General features: G+C 39.3%; 1 protein-coding gene across 1 annotated transcript; it reads right to left on the bottom strand.

Moving 5' to 3' along the window:
* Nucleotides 1–2: 2 nt before the first annotated feature.
* trpm6 (transient receptor potential cation channel, subfamily M, member 6) lies at nt 3–25,965 on the bottom strand. The gene is made up of 40 exons (XM_073465418.1): nt 25,824–25,965; nt 23,558–23,637; nt 23,285–23,323; nt 22,061–22,250; nt 21,543–21,756; nt 20,509–20,633; nt 20,227–20,398; nt 19,952–20,126; nt 18,830–18,953; nt 18,671–18,743; nt 18,334–18,434; nt 18,095–18,229; nt 16,568–16,621; nt 15,636–15,770; nt 15,393–15,518; nt 14,544–14,812; nt 14,010–14,238; nt 13,179–13,331; nt 12,903–13,058; nt 11,373–11,501; nt 10,900–11,151; nt 10,632–10,806; nt 10,229–10,343; nt 9,925–10,121; nt 9,688–9,820; nt 6,867–7,305; nt 6,106–6,745; nt 5,142–5,236; nt 4,881–4,983; nt 4,563–4,609; nt 4,340–4,404; nt 4,231–4,256; nt 4,074–4,124; nt 3,466–3,531; nt 3,055–3,353; nt 2,835–2,917; nt 2,541–2,746; nt 1,640–1,691; nt 1,415–1,527; nt 3–618 (listed from the first exon to the last, which is right to left on the bottom strand). The coding sequence occupies exons 1-40, from the start codon at nt 25,824–25,826 to the stop codon at nt 524–526; spliced, it is 5,934 nt and encodes a 1,977-aa protein (XP_073321519.1). The 5' UTR covers nt 25,827–25,965; the 3' UTR covers nt 3–523.

The following is a 25,965-nucleotide window of genomic DNA, read 5'->3' as shown; positions in this document are numbered from 1 at the left end:
CGTTATTCTGTCACATACACACTTTTTATTTCATCCAAACATGATACAATTTTGGAACATTATGTATATGTTAATTTTAACAGTCATGGTTTCTGTCAGATTCAAAATATTTACCAAAAAAGTACAAAAAATTATTTAAAATGTAATTTAGAAAAAGCAGTTTGTTGTTACTGTTCTCTTTATGATTCATAGGATAAAGCTTAATTATATAAAACCAATTTTTATAAAAAATAATATGCAACACTTCCTTCCTCCTGACAGTACTTACTTATTACAGTGAAACAATATATTATTATATTATATCTTTTTTTACAAATTAAAGTAATTAAATCTCTAGTGTCTAGTCACAGACTGTTCATGATTAAATACAACACTGTTTCCACTGCAAAGGAATCAGGGCTGCCGCAGGATACCGAGACAGTATCTTGTGAGAACATATGTGTGAGTGTGTGTTCAGGCAGTCTCCGTACACGTGTTGGTAAAAGTGCAAGTGTCTTTTTTTCCCTACTTCCTGGGTCAAAGGTTACATCTCGGTATCATCGTTCTCTTGTTCTTCCTTCCCCGCCGTCGGCTCTGCCTCACTGCTGTTCTTGCAGCTGTCCGAACACTTCCCTAAATCTAAAACAACAGAAACATCAGTTAGCGACATGTCGTTCCAATAACGCAGTCATTATCACAAGAAAGAGAATACTGACAGGCCTGGGAGGAAGTCCATGCATCCAGCATGAATAATTTGGTTTGATTTGTTGGAGAAATCTTGGAGAGGACACAAGAAGAGGAAGAGGAAACACAACGCACCTTTGAAATATCAAAACAACTGTGTCTGATTGTTAGTGTTTGTGTGTTTGTTTGCCGGGCTTGTTTGTTTTTGAGCACAGTTTCTTTCCGAGCAGTTATCCTCCAGATGCCGGTATCGTGCCTACCCAGAGACGTTAATTAATAGCTAATCAAAGCTAATGTCTCAGCAGCACATCGCCAGCACAAAGACATGATTAATACGTAATCAAAGGCCGTGGAGCACAACGCACAAAGCAGGGCCCACCCCCATGCCTCAAACACTACTGTTGTTATAGAAATAAACGAACACTCGCGGCTTAATTAGCTGGCTGTTGGTGTGTGTTGTCTTCATTTGAAGTTGTTGGGGATTTATCTCAGAGCCAACGTAGGCCTCCAGAGTGACGACACAGAGGTGACATACGAATACATGCATAAACACACGTGCACAAGTAAAAAAACACAAATGACAAAAAAAATCCTTTGTATACACTAAAGAATGCAAATCACATATTGGTTTTCAGATTTAGATTTAAAAAATCATTCTCAAAGTATTTTTGTTAACATACAAACATCCTCTCTCACCACTTCTCTCTCTCTCACACACACACATCCACAGCAATGCTGAACATTTTCTGACCTGTTAGGCCCAGTCTACGGCAGCAGGCGCCACAAGAGTGCTTCTGCAGGAACCCGCTGATGGCAGCATCTCCAAGGTTATCAGGACCAAAAAGCATCTCACCCCTGCCACCACTGCAACAGAGTCAGAGAAAGGTTTGAACATCTGTTAGAGAGAATTTGATAATTTCTAGATTTCTGGAACCAAACGTTATTGATAACCTCCATCTGTTGCTGGTCACTATACCTTTGATTGTCTGCCATGATCACCGTTGGATCAGTCAGTTCTTCTCCTACTCCTGTCAACAAAACAACACAAAGATAAATGACAGATATTGTGATTAGGTATGGGACGATATGAAGATTTCATGTCATAATTATCCTGTCCAACATAATTGTGATTCATAAAATCATCCGGATAATCATCAAAATATTCATAAAAGTAAAATTGCACTACTGGGATCACTTTATCCTTATATTTGGCAAGGACACTCAGGAAAAAAAATATTTTTATTGCATCACAGATAGGACACACATCTTTTTTTTGGAAAACGATCAAAGAATCTTAAGGAGTCATAAAACGTAAGGTCTTCATGCGCAATAAATAAATGGTGGTACCCTCATTGCTCTGTAGTGTTTTAGTTTGGAATCCGTAGTATTTACACACTTCCAATTTGATTTGTTAGTATGTGCAAGCCATGCCTTCAGTCATGGTGATAGGCTTAGGCAGCTCAACATAAATCACGAAACCAGATATTCATAATTATTTCGATTCACAAGATTCCCGATAATGAAATATCACCTTGATCAAATTCATGTGTGTTTTTTATTGCGATCCATGATAAAATCTTTTATTGTCATATCTCTAATTTATTAGGTCACGAGGTTGACTGCTATATGAGTCACAATTTTATGAGGACTGGTAATTATTTTCACTGAAAAGGAATAGAGCGATGATGATGTGATTTTTTCCCCTCACGTCTTAAGAATATGATTTGTAGACTGGGACATCTCTGTAGAACCACAATGCTTTATCTTTATCAAAAAAAATGCAGCACCCACGATGTGAATATTCCACTTGGCCATGTTGTGATTTCAATAAAATTTTAATTATTGTGCAACCGTGAACACTCGGTAAAAGAACCTACCTTGTATATCGAGCACCAGAAGCTCTCTAGATGAGTACTCATATGTCCAGTGGGAGAATGCTAGCAGCATTTCTTCCAGTGAACAGCAGGGGACAATCTCCTCTCCTGTGTTGTTGTTGTACTTCCTGAAGTCACCAGACATGTTCCTCTCAATAGTCAACCACTGGCCATTTGAATGCCAGAGGACCAGCGATACATCTAGAAACCTGGTGGACAGAACAGAGATTTTCAGACAAACACAGGAGACATACACAAGAGAGGAGACAAGCACACACGTCACACACACACACACACCTTGGTGAGTGTTGTATATCTTCAGGTTTGACCTGGTTGAACACTGTCATCATCTTCTGGGCTGCTCTCTGCTGCTGGATCTCCTTCAGGGATGTCAAACAGAGGTTGATAATAAATTTGGACCTACAGGAAGCTAAAACTTCAAATTGCAAACATTTAACTAAGTAGGTGCAATTCTACTAATCAATTGAATTCATATATACTTTTTAGATAAACATACCCTTAAACAAAGCTGCAGTGCTGTGCTACCATGGAAGTACCTCTGCCAGGCACGAACCACCTCCGCTCTGAAGGCTTTGACTATGTACACCAGACCAGGTCTGAGCACGTCCTGTTCTGCCCAGGTACACAGCACCCTGCAGCCCCGCCGGAGACCCCCATCCAGAGAGCCCTCCTCACTGAAGAGGGGCTGCAGCATAGCAGACAGGCCTCGTGATGACCAGGAGGAGACTGTGTTGGATTCAGGGTCAACATTGGAGGGCACTTCCTCCAGAGAGTAGATGCTGACCTCTTCACCTCCTGCACAGAATGAGGAAAACAGTAGATGAAGAGCATGGAAAGAAATAGAAAAAAATTGAAGGTGGTAATCAACAAGAAATATGTTTACTGTGACACCAAACTAAAAAATTACCCATAATGGAAACAGGTGTGAAGGGGATGGTGTGAGCCAGTCTCATTAGGTTGTTTCTCTCCACAGCTGTTAACACACAAACACAACAAAGATGATTCCAGGTAAAAAAAAAATTTAAAAAGGGAAAAAAAGAAGCTTTTAAGGTCTGATGCACCAAAAATATTGACAGTCACTAGGCCTGTCATGATAACTACTTTTTCTTGGATGAAATATATTGTCCCAGAAATAATTGCAATAAATAGTTATTGTCACTTAAAGACCATTTTATGCCACTGATTTTAAAATATACAGAATAACAAAGCAAATAAAACCTTTCAGAGCAGTGAATTTTAAATTCTTAATATTCAGACATTTTAAGAAAATATTTAAATATCATATATAAAGAAAATAAATATCAATAAATAAAATGTTAAAAAAAACCCTCCCCACCAAAGTCTTCCTTTGGGAAGGGAAACAGGCCATATCAAGGCCAGCAAAAATTATCTACATCTACATACATCTATAGGTCGATAAAATAAGATATGTAAAATAACTCAATAACGTAAATATCGTGAAAGGCCTGATAGCTAAAATAACTTAATTTAATATTCTGAATACTATTTTAGTACCTGAATAGTGTGGGTACAAATTGTCAGTGGACTGGAATGAGGGGCTCTTCACTGCAGCAAGCAAAAGAAGGGGAAAAATTTAAATACAAAACCAGTGAATGTGTGTGTATAAAAACATTTTATTGGAAACAGGTCTGCACTCCATGTTCAGAAATACCTTCAGGGGCAATCCCACTCTGTAAACTGCAACAGAGACATAAAGAAAACATTTGATTTAATTTGAAATTTACGAATATTATGGACAGCCGAAACAAAGGCTGACTTACGAAGACCTCCTGCTCATGGATCTGGCCCAGCTGTTCCATGCTGAATGAGTGGGGCTCCACATATCCTGAAGGCCAATGCAAAGAAAATCAGACCAATCTCACTGACATATTATACACTCAATACATATTGTAGTTCCTCAATATTTATATAATAATAATAAATAATATTTATTTATGTTACCACTATTACTACAGTACATATTTCAACTTGGTACACATTTACCTGATGGGAAAACACTTGTTTCTGCAACAAATCCATTGGTTCAAAATCTGAAACAATATTAATATTTCCAATATTCAAATCTTTAAAACAAAGCCGACACTGTAAATAACTTTATAAATATTATTAGGTGACTGTTCTTTGTCTCTTAATGTTTACTCTGGATTGGTTACATAAATAAATTCAGAGGCCAAACAAGCTCTTTATCACCCTCTCCTTCTCCTTTTAGTGCCACTTTGTATTCAGGTCAATGGATGAAGTATGCTGACAGTATCACAAATTACTAATGTGCATTTAATTTAAACATGGCTAGCTCCTTACTGAGCTGACTGAGGCTGGTTGAAGCCGACCAACATGTAGGTTCCCCTCTAAATCTCCGGAACCTTTTCCAGCAGGCATCAGACAAGTGGGACTCCATGGTTATCTGTTTTCCATTAGAAACAGAGAGGTGGAAAAGTTCAAATTTAAATTGTATGTTCCATGTTGTATTAAGTGCATTAATGAATCATAATGGAGAGAGTTTAATTGTCATGAATAAATCTCAACAGTATGCTCTGAAAAACAAATCTTGTGTCACATTACAGTTTCTGGACTGCTCTCTTGTATCTTCACCGTCTTCCTGTTCTGGCTTTTGCCTATGCTGTCAACTTGAGTGAAGTCAGAGGACTTGGACCACTCTGCAAAAAAAAAAGAAAGAAAACACACATGAGCTGTCAGAAAGGCTGTCTGCATTTTTACACTTAAGTATATTCAGTACACAAAAGACTTAATGAACATCCAGATTTTTTAGATTAGTATATAATTTGTTTCTCTGTTATATGCAGAGGCAGACATGAAGTAAAGGAATGCTTCACATCTGAATAATCCCTCTAGTACTTTCTAGATTTTTAATTAATGCATTTTTTGATTCAAATGTCCATTGTGTCAAATTCTTCCAACAGTACTGTATATTCCATTTCTGCCCCTAAAGCCCTGTTCAGACCAAAGAGTCATGACGAGACAATTTGAGACTTGCGACTACTTGCAATGTGCCAGTGTAACGTTCTTAAAACTAGACATGTTGTTGCATCATCTCCATAGCAATGACTCTACGTACTTGCATTCAAAATACCAACATTTCAGGCTTTTTAAAGTTTGATATAAGTAAATTAGAATTGTAAGGCTTGTGTCATACAGACAGAGCTGTTCCTCAAACAAATGGATGGTTGGATGTTAACCCTTCTTTCCTCCATCCAAAATGCTGACATTATGACCAGCTGACTTTGATACGAGACGCTGATTGGCTGTTGAAACAGCTGATGTGCCTTATGTTCTAAAATCAGCCACTGGCAATTTGACAAGCTGAGTCGCTGCGGACACCATCAGCCAGCTTGAGTGGAGCTGAGAGGGCCAGTTCATACTGCTGCAACCTTTCACTACATAAAAATGGTTTCATCTTGTTGCAAATCTTTGGTCTGAACTGAGCTTAAAGCCCCCTAATTCAAACACACTGGACCTTAAACCATCATTTGTAATAAATAATGTTTTCTAGCCTCTGCATTAATACCTTTGGTCCTGCTGCATCGTAGTGATGTGTCATCCCTAAAACTCCTCCCACTAGACAAACTTTCTTTTGTCAGTGGTTCATTAAGAGAAGGAAATGACCCTCTCATTGGACTGAGAGGTGTGCCAGAGAAGGTCATATTCTCCACACTGGATGACAGAGATCTGCAGTGGCTGTAGGGGCGGTCTCTGGACAGGCACGCCCACCTGCAGGATTTCACAGCTCTTCCTTGTTGGCTGGAGGGTCTGGAGTGAGAACTTGGTTGGCTATTTTCTGGACAAAAGGCAGGATTTACCAAACCCTCAGAGAAGTTTCGAGGTTCAGACAGAAGGACAGCACTGCTTGAGGGTCTGGATGCTTCTGTATCAGACAGCTGTTCTTGCCTTCTTTCCTCCTCTTCTTCTTCCTCTTCTTCTTGTTCTTCTTCTTCTACTCCCTCTTCCTCCTCCTCCATGGATGTTTCCTCCTGACTGGGATACAGGTATGGGCTACACGTCCAGAGTTTATGATGTGGTGACTCCACGCCTCTGGATGAAAGAGGAGACGCACAGCGGGATGGTCCACAGGACTCACAGGGTGTCTGTCGGGATGCGGGTCCAGAAACTCCTGGCCAGTTCTCGCTGAGATGGTCAACAGTAGCAGACTAGGGAAAAGAAATAGGTATTAAACTAAATACTAAATTTCTGAGCCCCTTTACGAAGATTTCTTTCACTTCCTACAGCAGCTGTTCTGAAGTGACAGCATTAAAAGAAAACTGTGAGTACCTCCTTTTTTCCTTCCTCTCCGTCCTCAGTGCGTCCTTGTCTTCCTCCCCTGCTCCCTCTGGCTCCAACATGACACTCCTGTGATGCCCGTCTACTCGCCACCAGAGTGTAGCCCTTCAGCAAAGAAGGCGGGGTACTTTTACACGACTTGGCCATCACTCGCCGCACATTAAGCCCATCACAGTCTGCTCCACTTCTGTGCGGGAGGCTCCAGCTGTGAGGGAGGATGTGTCGGGACGCTGCGATGGGGTGACATTGAGCCAGGCGCGCCTCCTCCTGATGCAGGCTGTCAGAAGCAGAGAGCAGAGTGAGGGTGTCCACAGCCAGCGCCGACAGGTCCTGGAGTTGACCCAGCTGACCGTCCAAATCTACAAGGCTGTCCTGAATGAAGCTGACCTTCTCTGTGACTTCCCCAATCATCATGCACATCTCCTCTGCCCTAGTGCAACAAAAAATAAAAAACACTGGTAGTTATGCACGATATGGATTTTTTTCTGAACTGATAATTACCTGCGTGTTGTGGCCAGTACTGATAAGATGACGGATAATTTCACATTTTTGTATTTTAAAAGGTTCATTACTTGTAGTGTATGCACACCTGAGAGGCAAAGATGTAGTGAGCATAGGTGGATGATTACATATTTCACAGCTCTAGTAAGGTTTGTTGTTTGAAACTTGTAGACTTTCTCCCTCCTCTCTGAACCCTTGCAGACCATGTGCTGCCAATTGCAATTGTGTTGTCTTCCTCTGACACCGTAAAAAACACCCACACCACCAACGTCATGCTTGGCTCCCTAGTCTAAACTGTGTGGCTCTAACCAGGTGCAGCAGTTTCAGGTCATAAGTGCCACAACAGTGTGCTGCGTTACTTCGTCTTCTTCTCTGTGTTATTTGCGGATTGCTAACTAACTTTAAAGGTGCATACTGCCACCTATTATCAGAGTGTGTAGATGGCGAGCTTTTAGGTTGATGAAAGGAATTTGGCTTTGTATTATCAGCTTCATTTGTTGGCTTTAGTTTCACCAACCAAATATTGGAGAAAAAGTCAACACGGTTAAATATATATATACATATATATACATATATATATATATATATAGTTCATAACAATGTCACAATGAGCCTGACAGCATGCAATGATGACATGTCATTTAATACTGTATGTCACATATGAACTGGGAGACTGTGTCGTCAAGTACACAGACTGTGTGAGTTGGACGGGAATATATACTTAGTAGACTACTTACTAAAATAAATGTATTTACTTATTTATTTGTTGATGAAGGTTCTCAGTCATCCAGGTCATGGTAAATCTAAGTGCTGTATCATAGGCAACTGGACTTGTTTCAGTCTCTTGAAGACGTTACACCTTTCATCCAAGAGGCTTCCTCAGTTCTAACTAACTGGAGGGGAGTTGCAGGCTTTTAAACTCTGTGTGGGAGTGTCCTTACAGAGTCGTTAAGGACACGTGTGAGCACTGAGTTTCAGAGTCGTTAGGGCCACTTGTGGGTCGTTGACCCAACCGGCCTTCATGTGGGTTGCTAGGTCTAGGTGAGCCCAGGTGTGAATGGATGTTAAGCTGTCTTGGATGGGAACGCAGTACTGCATTGTAGGTGGGTGATAAGTAATGTCATAGACGCTTCCAAATGATACAGCTCTTAGAAATACTTGATTATTTGTTTATTTGACAGGGACAGTGCACAGCTTCTTAGCTGTACCAGAGTTAGCTATAAGCTAATTCACATCTGCTGTCCCTGGTCAAATGACCTTATACTAATCCTTCTGTAGGCCTTCTAACATGTGTCATAATTGTATTTTTAGATGTTTTTGGTTTTTTTGTTTGTACCTAAATTAAGTGTCTGTGTGTAATTCTGTTTGCACCAGGGACATCAGTTTCAGGTCATTTTGCTTTTGAAAAGCCGACACCCACTAACTAGTTACTAACCAATAGCTAACCTGATAATTATTAAGAAACAATGCAAACTGATGTGAAATACATAAGGAACTACCAAATTTCCTAAATGAGAGATTGCCTTTCTGGAGAACTGAGCTTCTTGTAGCACACTTCCCTTTTTACATCAGACTGCTCTTGTGAAGCTGTTAGCAAACAGTGTGTCTGTATGCAAATTAACCTACGGAACAACATGCGTAACCGGTCAAAAATATTCTCAGCAGTTAGCCTTCTAACGGTTAATCGTTGACATCCCTAGTTTGCACACTTGCTTGCCTTGAACTGCCCCTTGAGGGACAAATAAAGTATTTTGCATTAAATTGAATATTCATGTTAATGTTATTATTCACATGCACTTTATCTAAATCAGAAAAAAGGTCAATTTTTGAAAAGTCGTATGAGGTCACTGCATACGGCTGCAACTTAAATAAGTCGTTATATATTACCCTCATAAGATAATGAGGGAAAAAAACAATGATAGAAGGACCCACTGTGGGTGAGTCACTAGGAGGAACATTTTGGTTTTAGCATTGGACACAGATGATTGACCTCCTACTTACTATAGACACTATTATCAATTTGGTACACAAAACCAGAACCAACTTGTACAGGCCACTAAACCCATAAATGTTTAGTTTTCAAGACATTCTTCTCAGTTACATCATTTAGAGCCCCCAGTACGTTGTGTTTCTATCCAAGGTCACTGTTTACATAAGCATTAACTCTACAACATCTTGTGCAAGGACCCAAGTAAAATCACAAAGGCCAGCAGGAAGACAACACAAGAGCTGGAGGGTAACACACATCGAGAAGCTTCCCTTTAATTCCACACTCCTGGTTTATACAAATCTATAAGAATATCAATCTAACCTCTCAGCTGTGGCTCTGATCCTGTTAATTTGACTGCTGTGGAGACCATCACTCTTCTCATGAAAGTGGGCCTCGACACATTTTTCCTCAAACTCGTGGAGCTTCTTTCGATCCTCATGGCCCAGAAGGAGCTCTGGTTGAGGCAGAAGAGGGAACAAGTGAACTGGCTTGTAAGATGTGTGTAGATGACTGCTAAATACGTTTTCTATCCACACACATGCACACTGTAGTACTCACTAAGTCCAGAGGCTCTCTCCTCTTGCTCAGCATCTCCACGACATCTCCTGTAGATGGCTCTCAAAGCTAGGGTCATGTGACTGAGGAGGATAAGGGGTGGAGGCAGCCATGGCCTCTCTTGATAGGTCATTATGTAGCGATAGCGGTTGTACTTCCACAGCTTATTGGATATCGATGCCATGTCAAAGTAGATGTTGCTGTTGTTCAGAAAACAACATTCATTAAAATAGAAGTGCTCTTATTGGGAGTCCTGCACTGTAAAAAATAAAATTAGATTTTTAATTTTTTTTAAAAACACGCTTACTTAAAAAATGCAATGAGAACGTTGACCATGATGATATACTGGAAGAACATATAGACAGCCTGGAGGAAGGGCGTGAGGAAGAAAGCAGGCGGACATGGATGATCGTCGTCACAGACTGTTAAAAAACACAAACACACACACAGAATTACTTTATATTAATATTTAAACCTAAAGCATAAAATTAACACAGACAAGTCATTCGAGTTATTGTGTCTTAAGTCACAGGTCTTTAACTTCTAAGTCCAAGTCGAGGATCAGGTCATTTATTTTCTGTGAAGACAAGTTGAAAGTTTGACCCTATCAGTCACAAAAATATGATAAAATAGGATCCAGGCCGAAAAATACTGAAATTACCCTTTAATCTAATCTAATCTAATCTAATGTTTTCTATTGAACCACTTACCATCTATCTTCGATGCGTAGACCTCTCCATAGATCATCCAGTAGGGCTGGAAGACTACATCTCGAGCTAGGCTCCAGGACGGCTTCTCATCTGGTGACAGGATGGCTTTCCTGGACACCCCGAAGCTCAACAGCACTATTGCCATCATCACCACGATGAAGAACATGTTACTGGTCTGAGAAGACACACACAGAGAGGAGACATAGGTGAACAAAAATTCTTCTTCCCTTTCCTTCTCTCCATCTAGTAGCGTACAGTTGCTACCCACCATCTTTGTGATCATGGTGAGGTAAGGTCCAGCATGCTGATTGACAGCCAACAGATCCATCACCCTGACAAACCAGAAGATGATGTCCAGGCAGTAACTGATGCGCCCTGCTGTCCGGTAGGGGTTAGCATGCAAACGCATTATCAGTCCAGCCAGAAAGAGGAGGATGGCAATGAAATCTGATACGTTCCAGTACTCTGAGAACCAAATCTTCAGCTTCTGACTCAGCTTCCTCGGCTCAGACATCAGTACCTAAGAAAGAGGTATATATTTGGATATTCTAATCATTAAGCTCAGATTTTTATGCATTGTATTATATACTAATTACTTTTATTGTATATTCCATATGACACTTTTTAAGCCATGGTTTAATGGTTGAAACATGTATCACAAATGCATACACCAGTGGACATAAACAACTAAAAAAATCACAAAGGCGAGAATAGAACGAGCCTCTCTTCTGGCTCTCTCACCTCTCTTGTTTTCTCCACTGCTGTGGACAAGATGTACGCTATAACCAGCCACTCCTGAACACTGGGTTGATCCCCCATCTTCACCAGGATGACATAGGAGAATAACATCAGAAAGGCCAAGTAGGATATCTGAAGTGGAAACAGAGACAAAGCAACATGAGAGAGAGACATGGAGAAATTAGAAAAAAGATCATGCAAACTGTCTTTTAAAAGTTTGGAATCACTTGGACATTTTCAGATTAACCACAAATACCAATAGTTTTATTTAAGTGTAAAAGTTCTAAAACAATACATAGTTAAGACATTGAAAGGGTTAAAATGAAAAGTTCTACTTCAATCAACAAGGGTTAGGGTTAAACTTCAATCTGTCTTTCATCAAATAAGTTTCCGTTTGCAGCAATAACACCCTTGCAGATCTTTGGCTTTCTAGCTGTCCATTAGTCAAGGTAATCTTCAGAAATGTCATCCCTGTAGCACCTCCCATAGGTTGGATTGGCTTGATGAGCTCTTTATTGCACAAGCAGCTCCAACAACAGCTATGTAGAGTTGAGAATAGCCTTCCCTTATCATATTAAGTGATTGTCAAGTTTCTAAAGAAAAGCTCTTTGTTTGTCCATAAAAGTAACTGCAGCTATGGTTGCTTCAGATACTTAATTAGCCTAAAGAAAGACACTTTTTTTTTGTTTTTAAACAGCAAAATAGTCGTCAACTGTGCTAAATTGCTTAATTTAGGATCAACAAACAGAATTTGCCACTGGAACACAGGAGTTACGGTTGCTGAAAATCCGCCATTTGCCACATTATCGATGATTCCAAAGTGTGGGGCATGGCCCCCTGTTGGGCTGTGAAGGTACTGCAGGTGGGCCACAGGAGGTCATTTACAATAAATAAATGAAAAGTTTTTAATTTTCAATTATGTAAATAAGTGTAATTTACCATAAAATATGTATGCTTTAATATCACTATTTAAAAATATTTAAAAGTAATCAGAACTGAGAAAAAGGAGTTAAATGACGTGTTTGTCTTCATTTATCTGAACTATTTTTACCTGGCTAACATGTTAAACCCCTCAAATATTACATGGGAATCTTTCCAGCTGTGATGTAATAACTGCATGTGTTGAAAGACATGCAAGTTTATATAGTGTTACATGTATTTGGATGGATTAATAATTTTCACTGCATTGCTGTAGACCCATGTTCACACAGTATTATTCTGTACATAAAATAAAAATTATTCTGGGGAAACACTTAATCTTAGTATCTTAGTATCACACTTAATCTTAGTATCATATGTTTGGGTGGGCCCCTAAAGATTTTCAAATTGGGTCACGTCATTTTTAAATTTGGGAATAGCTGTTCTAGACTATATTTCCATTAAAAAAGAGAAATTCGTCAAAGCTTCAAACTCCAAACTTTTTAACAGCAGTGTACATAAATACCACACATCAACGAGAGGGAGATACTCTCAGCCCAGACAGATAAATATTTTACATTTATTCACAAGTGTAACAACATGCACACCACCTACTGTGTGAAACCAGAACTTGACAACAGGCGCTGTGTAGAATTCATAGAGTTTTTTGATCCAGGACAGACAATGCACAGTCACAGAGGATACAGTTTCTGACACAGGGCCAAGACATTTTTCATGGAAAGACAGGCCTCGCTCTGCATCCTGACTGGCCTGTGAGAGGAGAGAAGGACAGGGGAGAGAATAAAGACAAGACAAGAAAAGCACGATACTGAGGCTGTTGTGGTTCTAGTTTAAAAACTGTGCTGGATAAGTGTACTACTGGCTCTTTACCGTGTGATCAGTTCCCTCGTGGGCTGGTAACGACTTCACAGAGTCGAGTCCAAACAGCATAGCCTCATGGGACTGTGGTACATGGCACATTTCAGCTTTGCTTTTAAACTCCAGCAGCAAGATGGCGGGGGGCAGAAGAAGGCTCAAAATAATCTGAAAGAAAGAGATAACAAGTGTGTCATGTAAGCTTGTACAACTATCCAGAAACAAACATAAGCTTAATTGAGCAATATGTCTTTTTTAAGATAATTTTTTGGGCATTTCTGCTTTATTAAATAGCGACAGCTGGAGAGAGACAGGAAACTTTAGTTATTTTAATACTCAAATTAGGCATTTGGAGCATTTTGATAAAAGAGAAAATGTTTTTTTGGGAAAGTTTGATTGCATTTTGATTCTTTTAATCGCAATGTCTAACAGCAGGAAAGATGGGCCACAGGATACACTGGAAGAGAGAGCACAGAGGCCCAGAAGCCGAGGAGGAAGAGGATGAGATCAAGGAGAGGTGAGAGAGAAATGGAAAAATTATAGTGACAGGGTGGAAGAGAGAGAGGCATAGAGGGATGAAAGAGGGGAAGAAGAGGGAAAACACATCATGGTTTTCTTTCTTTTTAATTTCCAAGTCTCTTAGCCTATACAAGCATTTCACATGCATGTTTGCAAGAAGTAATATAACAGTGGAGAAATACTTTGTTACAAGTTAAGTGCAGGTATGCACTGAGAAATTTTGTTCATATATTAATAACAAGAACTTTAAAGGTGTAACAAAACTAAACATAATATGAACTGTATCTGGTTTTATATGACAACCCTTGCAATATTTGCAATGTTTACCTTCAAAAAGGAGTTTTTTCTCATGTTGAGTGGACCCGTCCAGAGATCTGTGAGGAGGGTCTGGGTGCAGGAGTGTGAGACGAATGGTCTATGACATGAAGAGACAGCCATCTGCAGACAGGTGAAGTGGCTCCATGCCTCCATCTCTGAAGTCAACAGCTTCATGGCCATCTGCTCGTTCTGACGAAATGCACAGTCTAACACATCCAACGCCAGCTGACCAAACTCCCTAAGACACAGAGACGGGACAGACATGCAACCATATGCAGGCATTAAGTCCATAATAATATAAAATATTTATCTTAACATACAAAACAAAAATGCACCAGCATCATCAAAAATTAAAAACACAGGATTGAACCCGCTGTAACTCTCAAATTGACAGCAGGATCTTTAAATGCACAAACTCACAAGACTAGACTGTATTTCAAAACTGATTGCATCTTTAATCATGCTACTACAGTCCTTTGTAAGGTTGCAACTGTCCCATGCTCACTGCTGTTAACACACACAGTAACACACACATACACTCACAGTGAATATGACTTGAATCGCTCTGATATGATGTCCTCCATGCTGCTCTGCCGTGCCTCCAAGGCCATGGAGCGGTAGAGCTTACAGGCCACTGCTGCACGTGCAAGCGCCTCCTCACCATGCTGCCAAAGGAACAGCGCCATCTGCTGCCGTTGTTGAAGCACAGCCCATACAAAGAGGTCATTGAAGTTAAAGGGAACCAGCAGTGGCGCATCGAGGACAGGGGTCACAGGGATCTCTTGACTGCTCCTGGGAGACACATCTTGCTCCTAGATGAAAAAGTTAGAGGTGTGGACAAAAGGGAGGGAATTGAAGAAGAAGAAGAATCTTTATTTTGTCAGTTGTCTTTTACATGCGACATGCAAACACACCCGAAATTAGTCCTCTGCATTTAACCCATCACTAGCTACACATTGTATGTACACACACTGCAAACTAGGAGCAGTGGGCTGCCATGACAGGCGCCCGGGGAGCACATGGGGGTTTTGGTGCCTTGCTCAAGGGCACCTCGGCAGTAACCCAGGAAGTGAACTGGCACCTCTTCAGCTGCCAGCCCACTTCCATATTATGGTCTGTAGCTGGACTTGAACCGGCCACCCTCCAGTCCCCAAGCCAAGTCTCTACCGACTGAGCCACTGCCGAGGAAGGAGAGATGGAACAAGGAAATAAGAAAAGGTTAGAAATGGGAGGCAGAAGGACAAAAAAAAGGCACAGTTTAAAAGATGTTAGGACTGCCTTAGAGATCCAAAAGGTGCCTACTAGAAACAACACCAGGAATAGGATTAATTAACTTAAGGAAACTGTTTGTTTGACAGTATATCACCAGTACTGAGAAAATGCCTCACTAACCTTTGGTCTGTAGGGCTGAGCAGTTCTAAAGAAATGCAGGTCCTGGAGACTCTTGCCCCTGCTGGAATTTGGTATTAATCCCCGTCTCTGTTTCGACAAGGAGGTGGAGCTGTCCCTTCTACCCTCCTAGAGAGTGCATCATTTGAAAGAAAGGTCAAGCGTAATTACAACTGATAAACACAAGAAAATAACGATTTATCAAAACACAGAAGATAAAATACAGTTTGAACTATTGATGCTCACTTTCTCCTGCAGGCGGCTGTAAGCAGCTCTAAAGTGTTTCCTTGTGTAGGTACTGCGGTAGGCTCCTCCTATGAGGTACTCTATCACCAGGCCCATGTCAATGAGTGAAAGACGGTAACCTAATGGAAGAGAAGTCTACTTACACACAAGTGCGCGCACGCAACCATACACACACACACACACAGATACACGAAGATACAGAAAATAAACATACACTCAGTTCAACAATCCAACAAGCTTCTGCCTTGCCTGAATAACCCTCCAAATCCAAGACCACTATCTGTTTATTTATTTATGCACCTTAATTTTCTTTTCCTCTCCCCCCTCGGTTAAGCATTCAACTTCCCTCCTACTCCACCTCCTCCTTATTCTCTTTTATTTATTTATGTTTATCTTATAATTCATTTTATTTTATTCATGTATTTTTTTTTTCTTCTATCGCTCCTTTTCTTAAAAGTAGTACATTAACAATGTCATCCTTGAATATTCCTTGCATTCAATTCCTTCCCTTCCCCTCAATGCTGTTGATGCACACACATACAGAATCCATTAATGTATTTATCACTTTAATGTTGCAGCTGGTAAAAGTAAGACTCATTTAAATGACTTTACATAGTTATATCTATAAACATAAATCATTATCTATTTGTGAATTATATTTTATATTAATGATCTGAATATGCAAAGTAACTAGTATAAGTATAATATTTGCCCCTCAAATGTAGTGAAGTAAAATTATAAAGTAGTAGAAAATGGAAGACCAGGAACCACAAAACTGTACCTAAGTACAGCATTTGAGTACTTTGTTACTTTCCACCACTCCATACACTATATAGATGTAGATGTGGAGGCTACGGGGAAATTAAAACTTAATATCTGTATGTACATAACTTAATATTCATATCATTATAGGCATTGGCCTCACTACTCACCTGTTTCACATCTTCAACAAGGTGGTGGAGGAAGCGGTCTGTCTGTCCTTGTGGCTGTGGAGAGAAATATGTATTATTATTCAAAGAAAACAGACAAGTAAACAGTAAATAACAACAACCAAATCAGAGAAAAAACAAACACAGTTGCATACTGCATATACAGTAGCAGCTCTTGGGCCCTTAACTTGTTTCTTAGGGGGACTTATTATCCCAAAGTTATGAATAAGTAAACAGGCTTTAATACACAAAAGATAAAGGCAGTGTGGAGAATGCCAAGTGTGAGTGTATTGATGAAAAAGAGTCTTGTGATCTTGAAAGCATCCTAAAACAACAACTGGGAAAATATCCTGAAAGCAACTGTCCAGGAAGCACAGAGATTATTGGTGCAAAACACTTACATTGCATTATTGTGATTTCAATCAAAGCTACAGATATGAAATTTGTTTTTCAAAAGTCGCAAACAGAAGAACTGAATTTCTTCTGTTTGTGTAGCAAAGTGCCATCTGAGGGGGAAAAATAGTGGAACTAGTACAGCAGAGTGAAAGTATTTTCTCAAAAAAATGTTTTTATAATGTACTTTTTCTTTATCTGTTTGGAGACAAGTTAGCATTAATTGACCTCCAGCAGCACAATAGGACAATAATCATAATAATAATAATAATAATAATAATGATAATAACAATAATAATGACACACTATATAAAGGAACACATATTAACGATTAACTGGTTCCTTTTTGCTCGCATATTAGCAGCATATTGGATTTTTATTATTGTATTTGTAGACTACAGTATTTGTGAAAGGTAAGTGAATGAAATGTACGTTTCCTAGTATTAAAGTGCCGGAAAATAAAAATATAAAATGCCGTCTGTTTCCTCCTCTATTTAATTTATAATGCATGGAGCCTGCACTGCTGATGGTCCAATTGTGTGTACACTTGCCAAAGAGACATAATTTTGTTACGTTGAGTCATGTTTTTTGTTCACTTTTGCTGTCTTGCACCTGGAACACTCTGAGGTCAGAAGTCAGAGGTTTCAACTTGGAAATTCCAATCTCCAACATTGTCTGGGAGCATTGCTTATGAGCACGATCTCACTTTAGCATGGAACATATTCTAAGTTGGAGAGAATTAATTTGGAGTTATTTGGACTCTTTTTACACATATAGTTTTGTCTTTTGTTACATACTTATATTTATCAAGTGAAATTAAGAAAGAATGAATATTCTTGTGGTACAACCACCTTTTAAGGCCCATACTGAGCGTGTTAAGATTGTGACTCATGTACAACAACTTCTTTATTTACTATTTATTAGCTTTAATTGGGAGGTTATTGAGGGAAAACTCTTAGTTAATAGCTTAATAATTGTATAATATGGCCATGCAGAAAACGCAATTGTGAGTTATAATGACTAATAAGGAGCAAATATGCTACTAATATGCTGAAGAGCAAATAGTAAATGGTTTATATGTGTAGCCTAATATAAAGTGGCAATGGAGCATGTAGATAATAAATATATTATAATAACCGTGTTATAGAGCTCCTCAAGGCGATCCACAGTTAGGAAGCGGCTCATAGTCATGCCGTTGTCAATCAGCAGTTTGACAAAACTGACCCGGTCCATCACCAGAGCATCCAGCATTGCCTGCTCCATGGAACCCACCTACATATAACATACAATTATTACGAAAAGACAACAGCTATCAAGATTTTGAGAAAATACCATGTAACTTGTGTGCAATATATCAAATAATTATGCAGTCTCACCTGCCAATGCTGTCCGTACACCAGGACATCTTTCTGGGCAATGTCTGCCCTGTCCCAGGCTAGTGCCATGCTCAGCTGCTCAGCAGGACTGGCCCTGGTACCTGTTCATCATACAGAACAAAAAACATACAACTGAACTTAAATCTCTGCATTCCTAGACTATAGCACACCTTCCACAGGGAAAAGCCCAGGTTCCAAGCATGCAACTGATAAACTTACAAAGAATGCAAGAATTGTTGATGTTATCAGTCACACCTGCAGTTTTCCTGCTATGACATGTCAAAATATCTGTATTGAAAATTTTATTCTGTCACAAGCAGGAGGAAAAAAAAAGTACCCTTGAGAGTAGCTGTCAAAATGGCTGCATCAGGCGCCATGTGGTCTTCTGACTCTGAGTCGAAGATGGTTATCTGTTGTTCAAAGACATAGTGAAGAAGTATGAGTCGTACATGTATTGCATCACAACACACACATCAGCAAATGGTGTTTTACTTACAGACTGTCTGTGATCCATACACTGCAAGAGGAGATTGTAGAGCTGAGAGGCTTCTCCTCTCTCTACTCCAAACACACCTTCAATCCTGACATGGAAGTCCTCTTTAATGTCAGCGTCCAACTGCCTACAAAATGCAGTGATGTTCAATAATTAAACGGTTTCTACTTATGGTATAACAACGCCATCAAACTAAACAAGAAGTTTCCTTTTGCACAATTATGTAGATCCTTTAGATGAGTGATTCTCAACCAGGCTATTCAAATGGTAGCTAATGATCTACTTACTGTATTTCAAAATTTATCCAGAACTTTAACATAGCAATACTTAAATGGTTAAATAACCATTTAAAAATATCAAATGGTGAAAGAGCTAAACGGAGTGGATAAATTGTTCACATAGTTAAAATCATTAAAATTAATAGAGAAATTATTGAAATAAATAGTAAGTATCACAAACAGGTAAAATAGTTAGCTAAAAAATAACCAATAAATGGCTCAAATTTTAAGCTATAAGTAATTAATAGCCAGTTGAAATAGGTAGCTAAAATATAATCTATAAATGGTTAACATTGTTAGCTAAAAGTATCATAAACAGTTGAAATAGTTAGCTAAAGAATATTTAGCTAGAATATAATTGTTAAATGGCTCAGATATTTACCTAAAAGTAACTGATAAATGGCTAAAATTGTTAGCTTAAGCAATTAAAAAACAGTTAAAATAATGAACTATAAATAACTGATTAATAGCTGACATTATTAGCAGAAAGTAATGAATAAACATTTGAAACAATTAGCTAAAAGTGGAGAGTAAATTGTTGTAATAGCTGAAAGTAAGTGATATACAGTATGTGTAAAATAGAAAGATAAAAGTTATGATAAATAGTTAAAATTGACTGCTTTAAGTGATAAATGAACGGTGGAAATAGTTAATAAATGTGGTAGTAGTCTCAAGTGGTAGTAGAGTGAATACAGACAACTGTATGAAAAAACTGACAACATCCAGTTCAAAGTCAATTCAAACACAGACATTAAGAACATGTTGATGAAGTGGTACTTTAGTTTATCTGACAGAGCTGTTGGGAACCACTGCTTCAGATCTACTACTCTAAGGTAAGCATGAATACCTGTCATTAGCAGTCTGCTTGTGTAAGAAGGCAAGCAGGTCGGCAGCCCTGCCTGACCCTTCAAACACAAACACTGGCACAGGGGGCACACTGCTCACATAGTCCAACACTGTGGACACCATGGCAGGGCCTCCCTCCACCACCACACACACCACCGGCACTCCTTGGTTCAGTCCTGAGGTGAGCAGAGGGGAATAATAACATTAGTCACATCCAACCCCTCTGCTTTTCTCACTTCCTGTATGTATTACACAAAAACACACACACTGACTCACGGGGGTGTATCTTTTGTAGTTGGATGTGTTTCTCCAGCTTCTTCCGGAGACCTTGCTGGCAGCCATGTTTTCCCAGCGTCCCATCATCCACCAGCAGAAAGTGGGAGTGGAAACCATTAAGACAGGCCCTCTTGCTCAGAGGGTTCCCCAGTGGCTGGTAGGGCCTGAACACCTGAATCATTTTGAGTGAATGTCACATCAACCAGGAGTCAATCAAAGTAAAACAATATTCAAAGACTCGTTAGAAATATCTGCATGTGTTTGGTGTACAGTAGTACGCACATCTCTGCCTATAAGGTCCGTGTTGTTGTCAATAACTCCCCATGGTGTGATGCCTACAGTGTTTCTCTTCCTCAGGTCGTGGCTCCCAAATGTTTTCACTGCCTCGCCCACATACTTAGACACACCTAGAAAGCATGTACAGAGTAGCTGAGTGCACAGCAAACATACAATTCAACAGTATAAATAAAGAATGCAGCTGACTTAAGACAGGCATCAAACACACCATCAAGAATTCATCTTGGTGCAGCTGCAAACATATGGACATTTCATGCGGCTACACATATTAGACCCGGGGACACAGGATGAATGGACTGAAATCCGTACAAATGAACAGACCTATTTGAATTCACACAGCCCAACAAAATTGATCAGGAGGCACTGGGGACAGAAATCTACATGCTGTTAAAAATTGAGCCCTTTGGCAACTTAACATCACACAGGCATGCCAGAACATAAGGTTTTTTAGTCGTTTCACTTCAGGACCAACACTGATTAAACTGAGTGTCATTATGGAACTACAGGACCATGCTGGTAATCTGAGATGTTTTTCATGACTAATTTCCATGACGTTTAAATCTGGAAAAATCTAAAATTAGACTAGCTGACCTGTCTAAAAGTAAGAAAATGCACAGAAAACAGTTAAAATTGAGTACAATTTAATCTACAAAGTTAAAGCTACTAAAAGCAATTTTCATTTTTTGTTGATTGGTGGCCCCTGTGGACAAAATGTGGAATGAACACCACCGCCTCCTGTAATAAAGATCTTGATATGACTAGAGTGTGCATTTGTTTTTAAAGCAAGTAAAGGAATAGATGAGATTAATTACCTTGATGATGAGGAATGATGGTGAAACAAATAACATTTGTTTTAGTCCCATACCAACAATAACTAACAAGGTCGAAAAGTCGACTAATCACACACATCCCTAGGGCATATCTGACAATAGCCCAAGATCCAGTGTGTTCAAGAAGAATAAGAAATATTGCCCCACACACACACACATCTTACATCTTACAACCATAACAACACCTACCTGTATTGATGCCATCAGTGAGTATCCATGCCCCTGTGCTGTTGGCAGCAGTCATCAGCCCTTTGCTGAAGGCCTGCTTGACTTTCGGGGGCAGGGTGAAGTTTTCTGAGCCTCCCTGGACAGTCACTAGTAGCTTGGGTCTCTCCATCTGCCACTCCCTCAGCATCAGTTGGAGCAGCGCCTCCGGCTTTGAGTCCACAGCCACACGTACAAACTGGACAGGAAACACATGGGTCTGTTGGGGACTGAGGGACTTTTCTCAGGTGCTGCTAGTGTGGCTGTTTTGTTCCTACTGTTTGAAGTAGATACTATCTGACATCATAGCAAACCAAATCTTGTTTATGCAACCATCAAAAGCCAAATGCCTGTCCTGTCCACTCCTGGACGAGGATTTATTTGTTGAGTAATGCCTTGCAGAAAACAGAAGTGGAGTTGTAAAAATGTGGTATGCTAATGAAGCAAACAACCGTTTTTTCTTTGGCCTGCAGACATGTAGTGTAGTTAGTAGACTCACTGACCTTGGCCCGACAGACACGTGTGGCAGTGTCCTCAAAGTCTACGATCCCATAGGCATTGGTGGGACTGGCTTTGGTGTGGAGCTCTATGGACCAGTCCTCCTCCACGTCCTGTCCAGGAGGAGGATAGAGGGATATGGGGGGAGAGGACTCTTGCCAGGAGTGCTCCCCAATCAGGCGGCCACAACAACATCTGGCCAATGGAAAGATAATGTAACTGAGCATGGCAGGGGCAGATTATTTTTTCTAGACAGAGACACTATTCACTTACATGTTATTACTCTATTTGAGCTAATAAAACGTAGGTTTTTGTTTGTAAAGCACCTCAAAATCAAAGTTGTGTTGTTAGGTAGCTATGATTCATTGACACCTGACCTTGCCTCGCCTTTTCCTGTGTCCCTCCCTTCCTCTTCACCTCCCTTTGTCCTTGAGTCTACCTCTCTATGTTTCTAAGTTATGTTGTCTTTTCCAGTCTACAAAATCCACACACATCTCTCATTCATTCAGAAATCTTCTTCACTGTTGATACACTGTAGAAATCTTTTTTTTTTTTGTCAAAAAAGCCAAATTTTATTGACCATGATTGCACTTATAAAAGCAATAAAAGGGGAAAACATCCAAGAAGGTGAAGACTTTTTATAGGTGCTGTATATACTGTATTCTATGGGGGGCCTGATTATCGACCTGGCCAATAATTAGATCCAATATTTAGCTTTTATCTTATTGTTGGAGTATGTGTTTTATTCTATCCGATCTCTGATAACTTTAATTAGTTTAAAATACACTACTTTCGTTCTGATAAAGCACTTAATCTGCATAGTAATTAGACTACATTTACAGGATAACTTAAGTAAGTTATCCTATAAATGTAGTGGAGTTAAAGTAAAATTTGCCTACAAAATGTAGCAAAGTGGAAGTGTAAGAAATAGAAAATGAAAGTACTCAAAATTGTACGTAAGTACAGTACTTAAGTAAATGCACTTAGTTACATTCCATCACTGCAAACCGTGAAGCATATCGCAATCGTAATGTCTGTCAAAATAACTGTAAGAGAAAAAGGAAAGAGAAACAAAAACACAGCAAAACTAAAGACTGTGGGAAAAACTAAGACATAAATCTACACTAGACTAAAAGTAATGCTTCACTGGAATAGGGGGTGGAGTGTAGGAGGGGAATATACTGAGCTTGAGGATGGCATAAAGACACACACAAACTCATAAACTGTACCTGATCAAGTTTTGGCATACTTGGCATACTGGAATACATCTGAAAGAAACAGGAAATAACACATTATCAAAGAATCCACATGGTCTCTATTCCTGGAAGTAAGGGCTGAGTGCCAAATAGTTTTGCTCTCAGAAAAATGTTGTTTCCAACTACTGCTGTTAATATTACAGTGTTCTGACTAAACAAACCCTTGTGTGTTTCTTCTGAGAATCATAAAAACATGTGCGTTACGCTAGTTTGGAAGCTCATCAATGCAATCAGATTCCAGTTTACCTGTGTAGATCCCGAGAGGAGGGGATGAACTTCACACACTCTCTCTTGAAGAAGGTTTCCTCAATCCAAGACTTTCGGGACTGCAATGCGAAGAGAAAATATTTACTTTCAGTTAACAAATCCTGGAGTAGATACTCACTATATCCTCAACTGTGTTGTCAATCTCATCCTCAAGCCAGAAAACACACTATTCCAGAATTTTTGTGATCAGTGACCTTCTCAGTGAAGCTCATTGCAGTGCCGGCAGCAGCCTCACAGGGAGTGAACTGTAGGTCCCTCCCTGTCACAGAAACCTGAACTGCACTCTTAAAAACACTGACGGGATGTGAGATATAGTCTCTCATTCAACTTCACAGCCGTCTTTTCTTACTGCTTCCCCTGGTCTTTCAAGGTCTGTCCTGCTCCTGTGCTCCGTTTACCAGACAAATTTAACAATGGCCTCACTGAGGAGAGTATTGTTGGTAGGAAACATACACACATACATCCCCTTCCTGAGATTAGTACACATGGCTGGTTGCTGGTGTGCCTCCTCCCTGCGTCAGACTGTATAAACACTAAACAGGGCTATGAAGTGTAGCTGATGTAGCTCACAGTGGTATCACAGTAATTATATTTCTCTACAGACAATAAAGCTCACTAGTTTACCATGTGCTGCAGTATTAATTTTAGAATTGCCACATGACTAATAATGAAACAACTAAAGCATTACTTTAAAGCAGAGGTGGGATCTGGGGACCTCAAAGGGTCCTTGAGGGGGTTCCAGGGCTTCCCCAGCAAAAATGGGAATAATTTACTGTATTTTCACTTTCACTAATTCTATCCATGATTAACACAATGACAGAAAGTGTGACTATTTTGTTGATGGGTTTCATACACTGTAATAAAACATCTACAGACAAAATTCTTAACAAATGGGGTCCGTGGTCTTTTTTGTGTCAGTTTAGGTGTCCTTGACGAGAAAAAGTTTGAGAACCACTGTTTTAAAGATCCTGTGCTCTAAATGAGAATTTATACTCGACCAATATATCAGGCAGCTGATTTTATCGACTGACATAGACCTATCACAGATATAACTGTATCAGTGTATATGTTGCCCCACATTCACCGCTTTGAAAACTTTTTGTACAGAACATAAAGCCAAAAAAGATGCTTGTAGTTGTAAGTTTATTGTTACAGTGCACTGATGTCACTTTTCACTATAAAGTTTATTGTTAAACTGTACAATATCCTGCCTCCACTGTATACTTGTCTTATTTTCAGTGTTAATAAGTTTGAGGGATCACTGCAAAAAACTGTGTGTATATGTAGATATTCTGTATAGATAGATGACAGAATATCTGCCAATAAAACGATTTCAAAACTTTTTTTACTCCCTAATATCGGTATCAGCCCCAAAAACTACATTATTGATTGGGCTCTAATCTATACACATATTCGTATATATATTTTATTTGTGTTCATTTTATTTCATAATTAAAGAGGTGGGCAAGCACTTCTGTATGAGACATATACCCCGTATTACCCATCCCTTATTACCATCCAAAAAAATAATCACAATTTCTAAAACAAAAACACAAGGTTACCTATTTTAACTAACTTGTCAGCTTTCCAACAGAAGTTTTTGATGACAAACCCAGATGTGATTTTTTTTAGCATGTAAAATTATAAATTGGATATTGTAAAATTGTAAAATGTATATATATATATATCTGGTAGCAACTACCATCAGATAAGAGTTGATTATCTAGTGTAAAAGCGTATTTTTTCCTCTGAAAAGTTGTGGAGTTTAAGTATAAAGATGCACAAAATTATAATAAATATATATTCAAAGTACCAGTATCCTAGCTAAACTTAAGCATGTCAAGCAGGTTCACGTTAGGTTCCCACCCGTAAAGTGAGTAACATTACTAGTTATGTCTAATAAAAGTACCTATACTTTACAAACAGGACGCAGTAAAATAAAATATAATTTATCTCAAGTGTACGCTGGTTACAGAGCAGAGTAAGTCGTTTTACTAACCTTGCATTTGTTACATGACATTTAGCTAGCTAGGTTATATGTTTATGTTAGCTAGCCAGTTAACAGTGAAATCACTTCGAAACTTTGCTATCATTAGCCATTTGCTAGCGACAGCTAATAAGTAGTGTTAAATAAATAGCTGAGCTATTTGTACACACCCGCTGGAAACAAGCTGGCCTCGTTAGTAACTTCACAATTACTTTAGATACTATTTTTAAGCACTAGTTGTAGCGTTACATAACTTACCATGTCTCCACACTTGAGTTAAAGCCGTGTAACGTTATGAGTCTACATGTATCCCACCACTTCATCATTAGTTGCTCCCCTGACAAGGACCGACTGCCCTTTTATCAGCCGTGGGTCCAAAGGGCAGAGGAGAGTTTCTCCG

The sequence above is a fragment of the Pagrus major genome, chromosome 5 (assembly GCF_040436345.1).
Source record: "Pagrus major chromosome 5, Pma_NU_1.0".
Lineage (NCBI taxonomy): Eukaryota > Metazoa > Chordata > Actinopteri > Spariformes > Sparidae > Pagrus > Pagrus major.
Note: the sequence above shows the minus strand (reverse complement) of the source record. Positions and strands in the feature narration are given on the sequence as shown.

What these genes read in the sequence shown, in the direction of transcription:
- trpm6 (XM_073465418.1), bottom strand. An exon ending in GTTCTCATTGCATTTTTTAA is followed by an intron (nt 10,122 to 10,228) that starts GTAAGCGTGTTT and finishes TCTGAACAACAG; the next exon opens with CAACATCTACTTTGACATGG. An exon ending in CACACCTGTTTCCATTATGG is followed by an intron (nt 3,354 to 3,465) that starts GTAATTTTTTAG and finishes CATTCTGTGCAG; the next exon opens with GAGGTGAAGAGGTCAGCATC.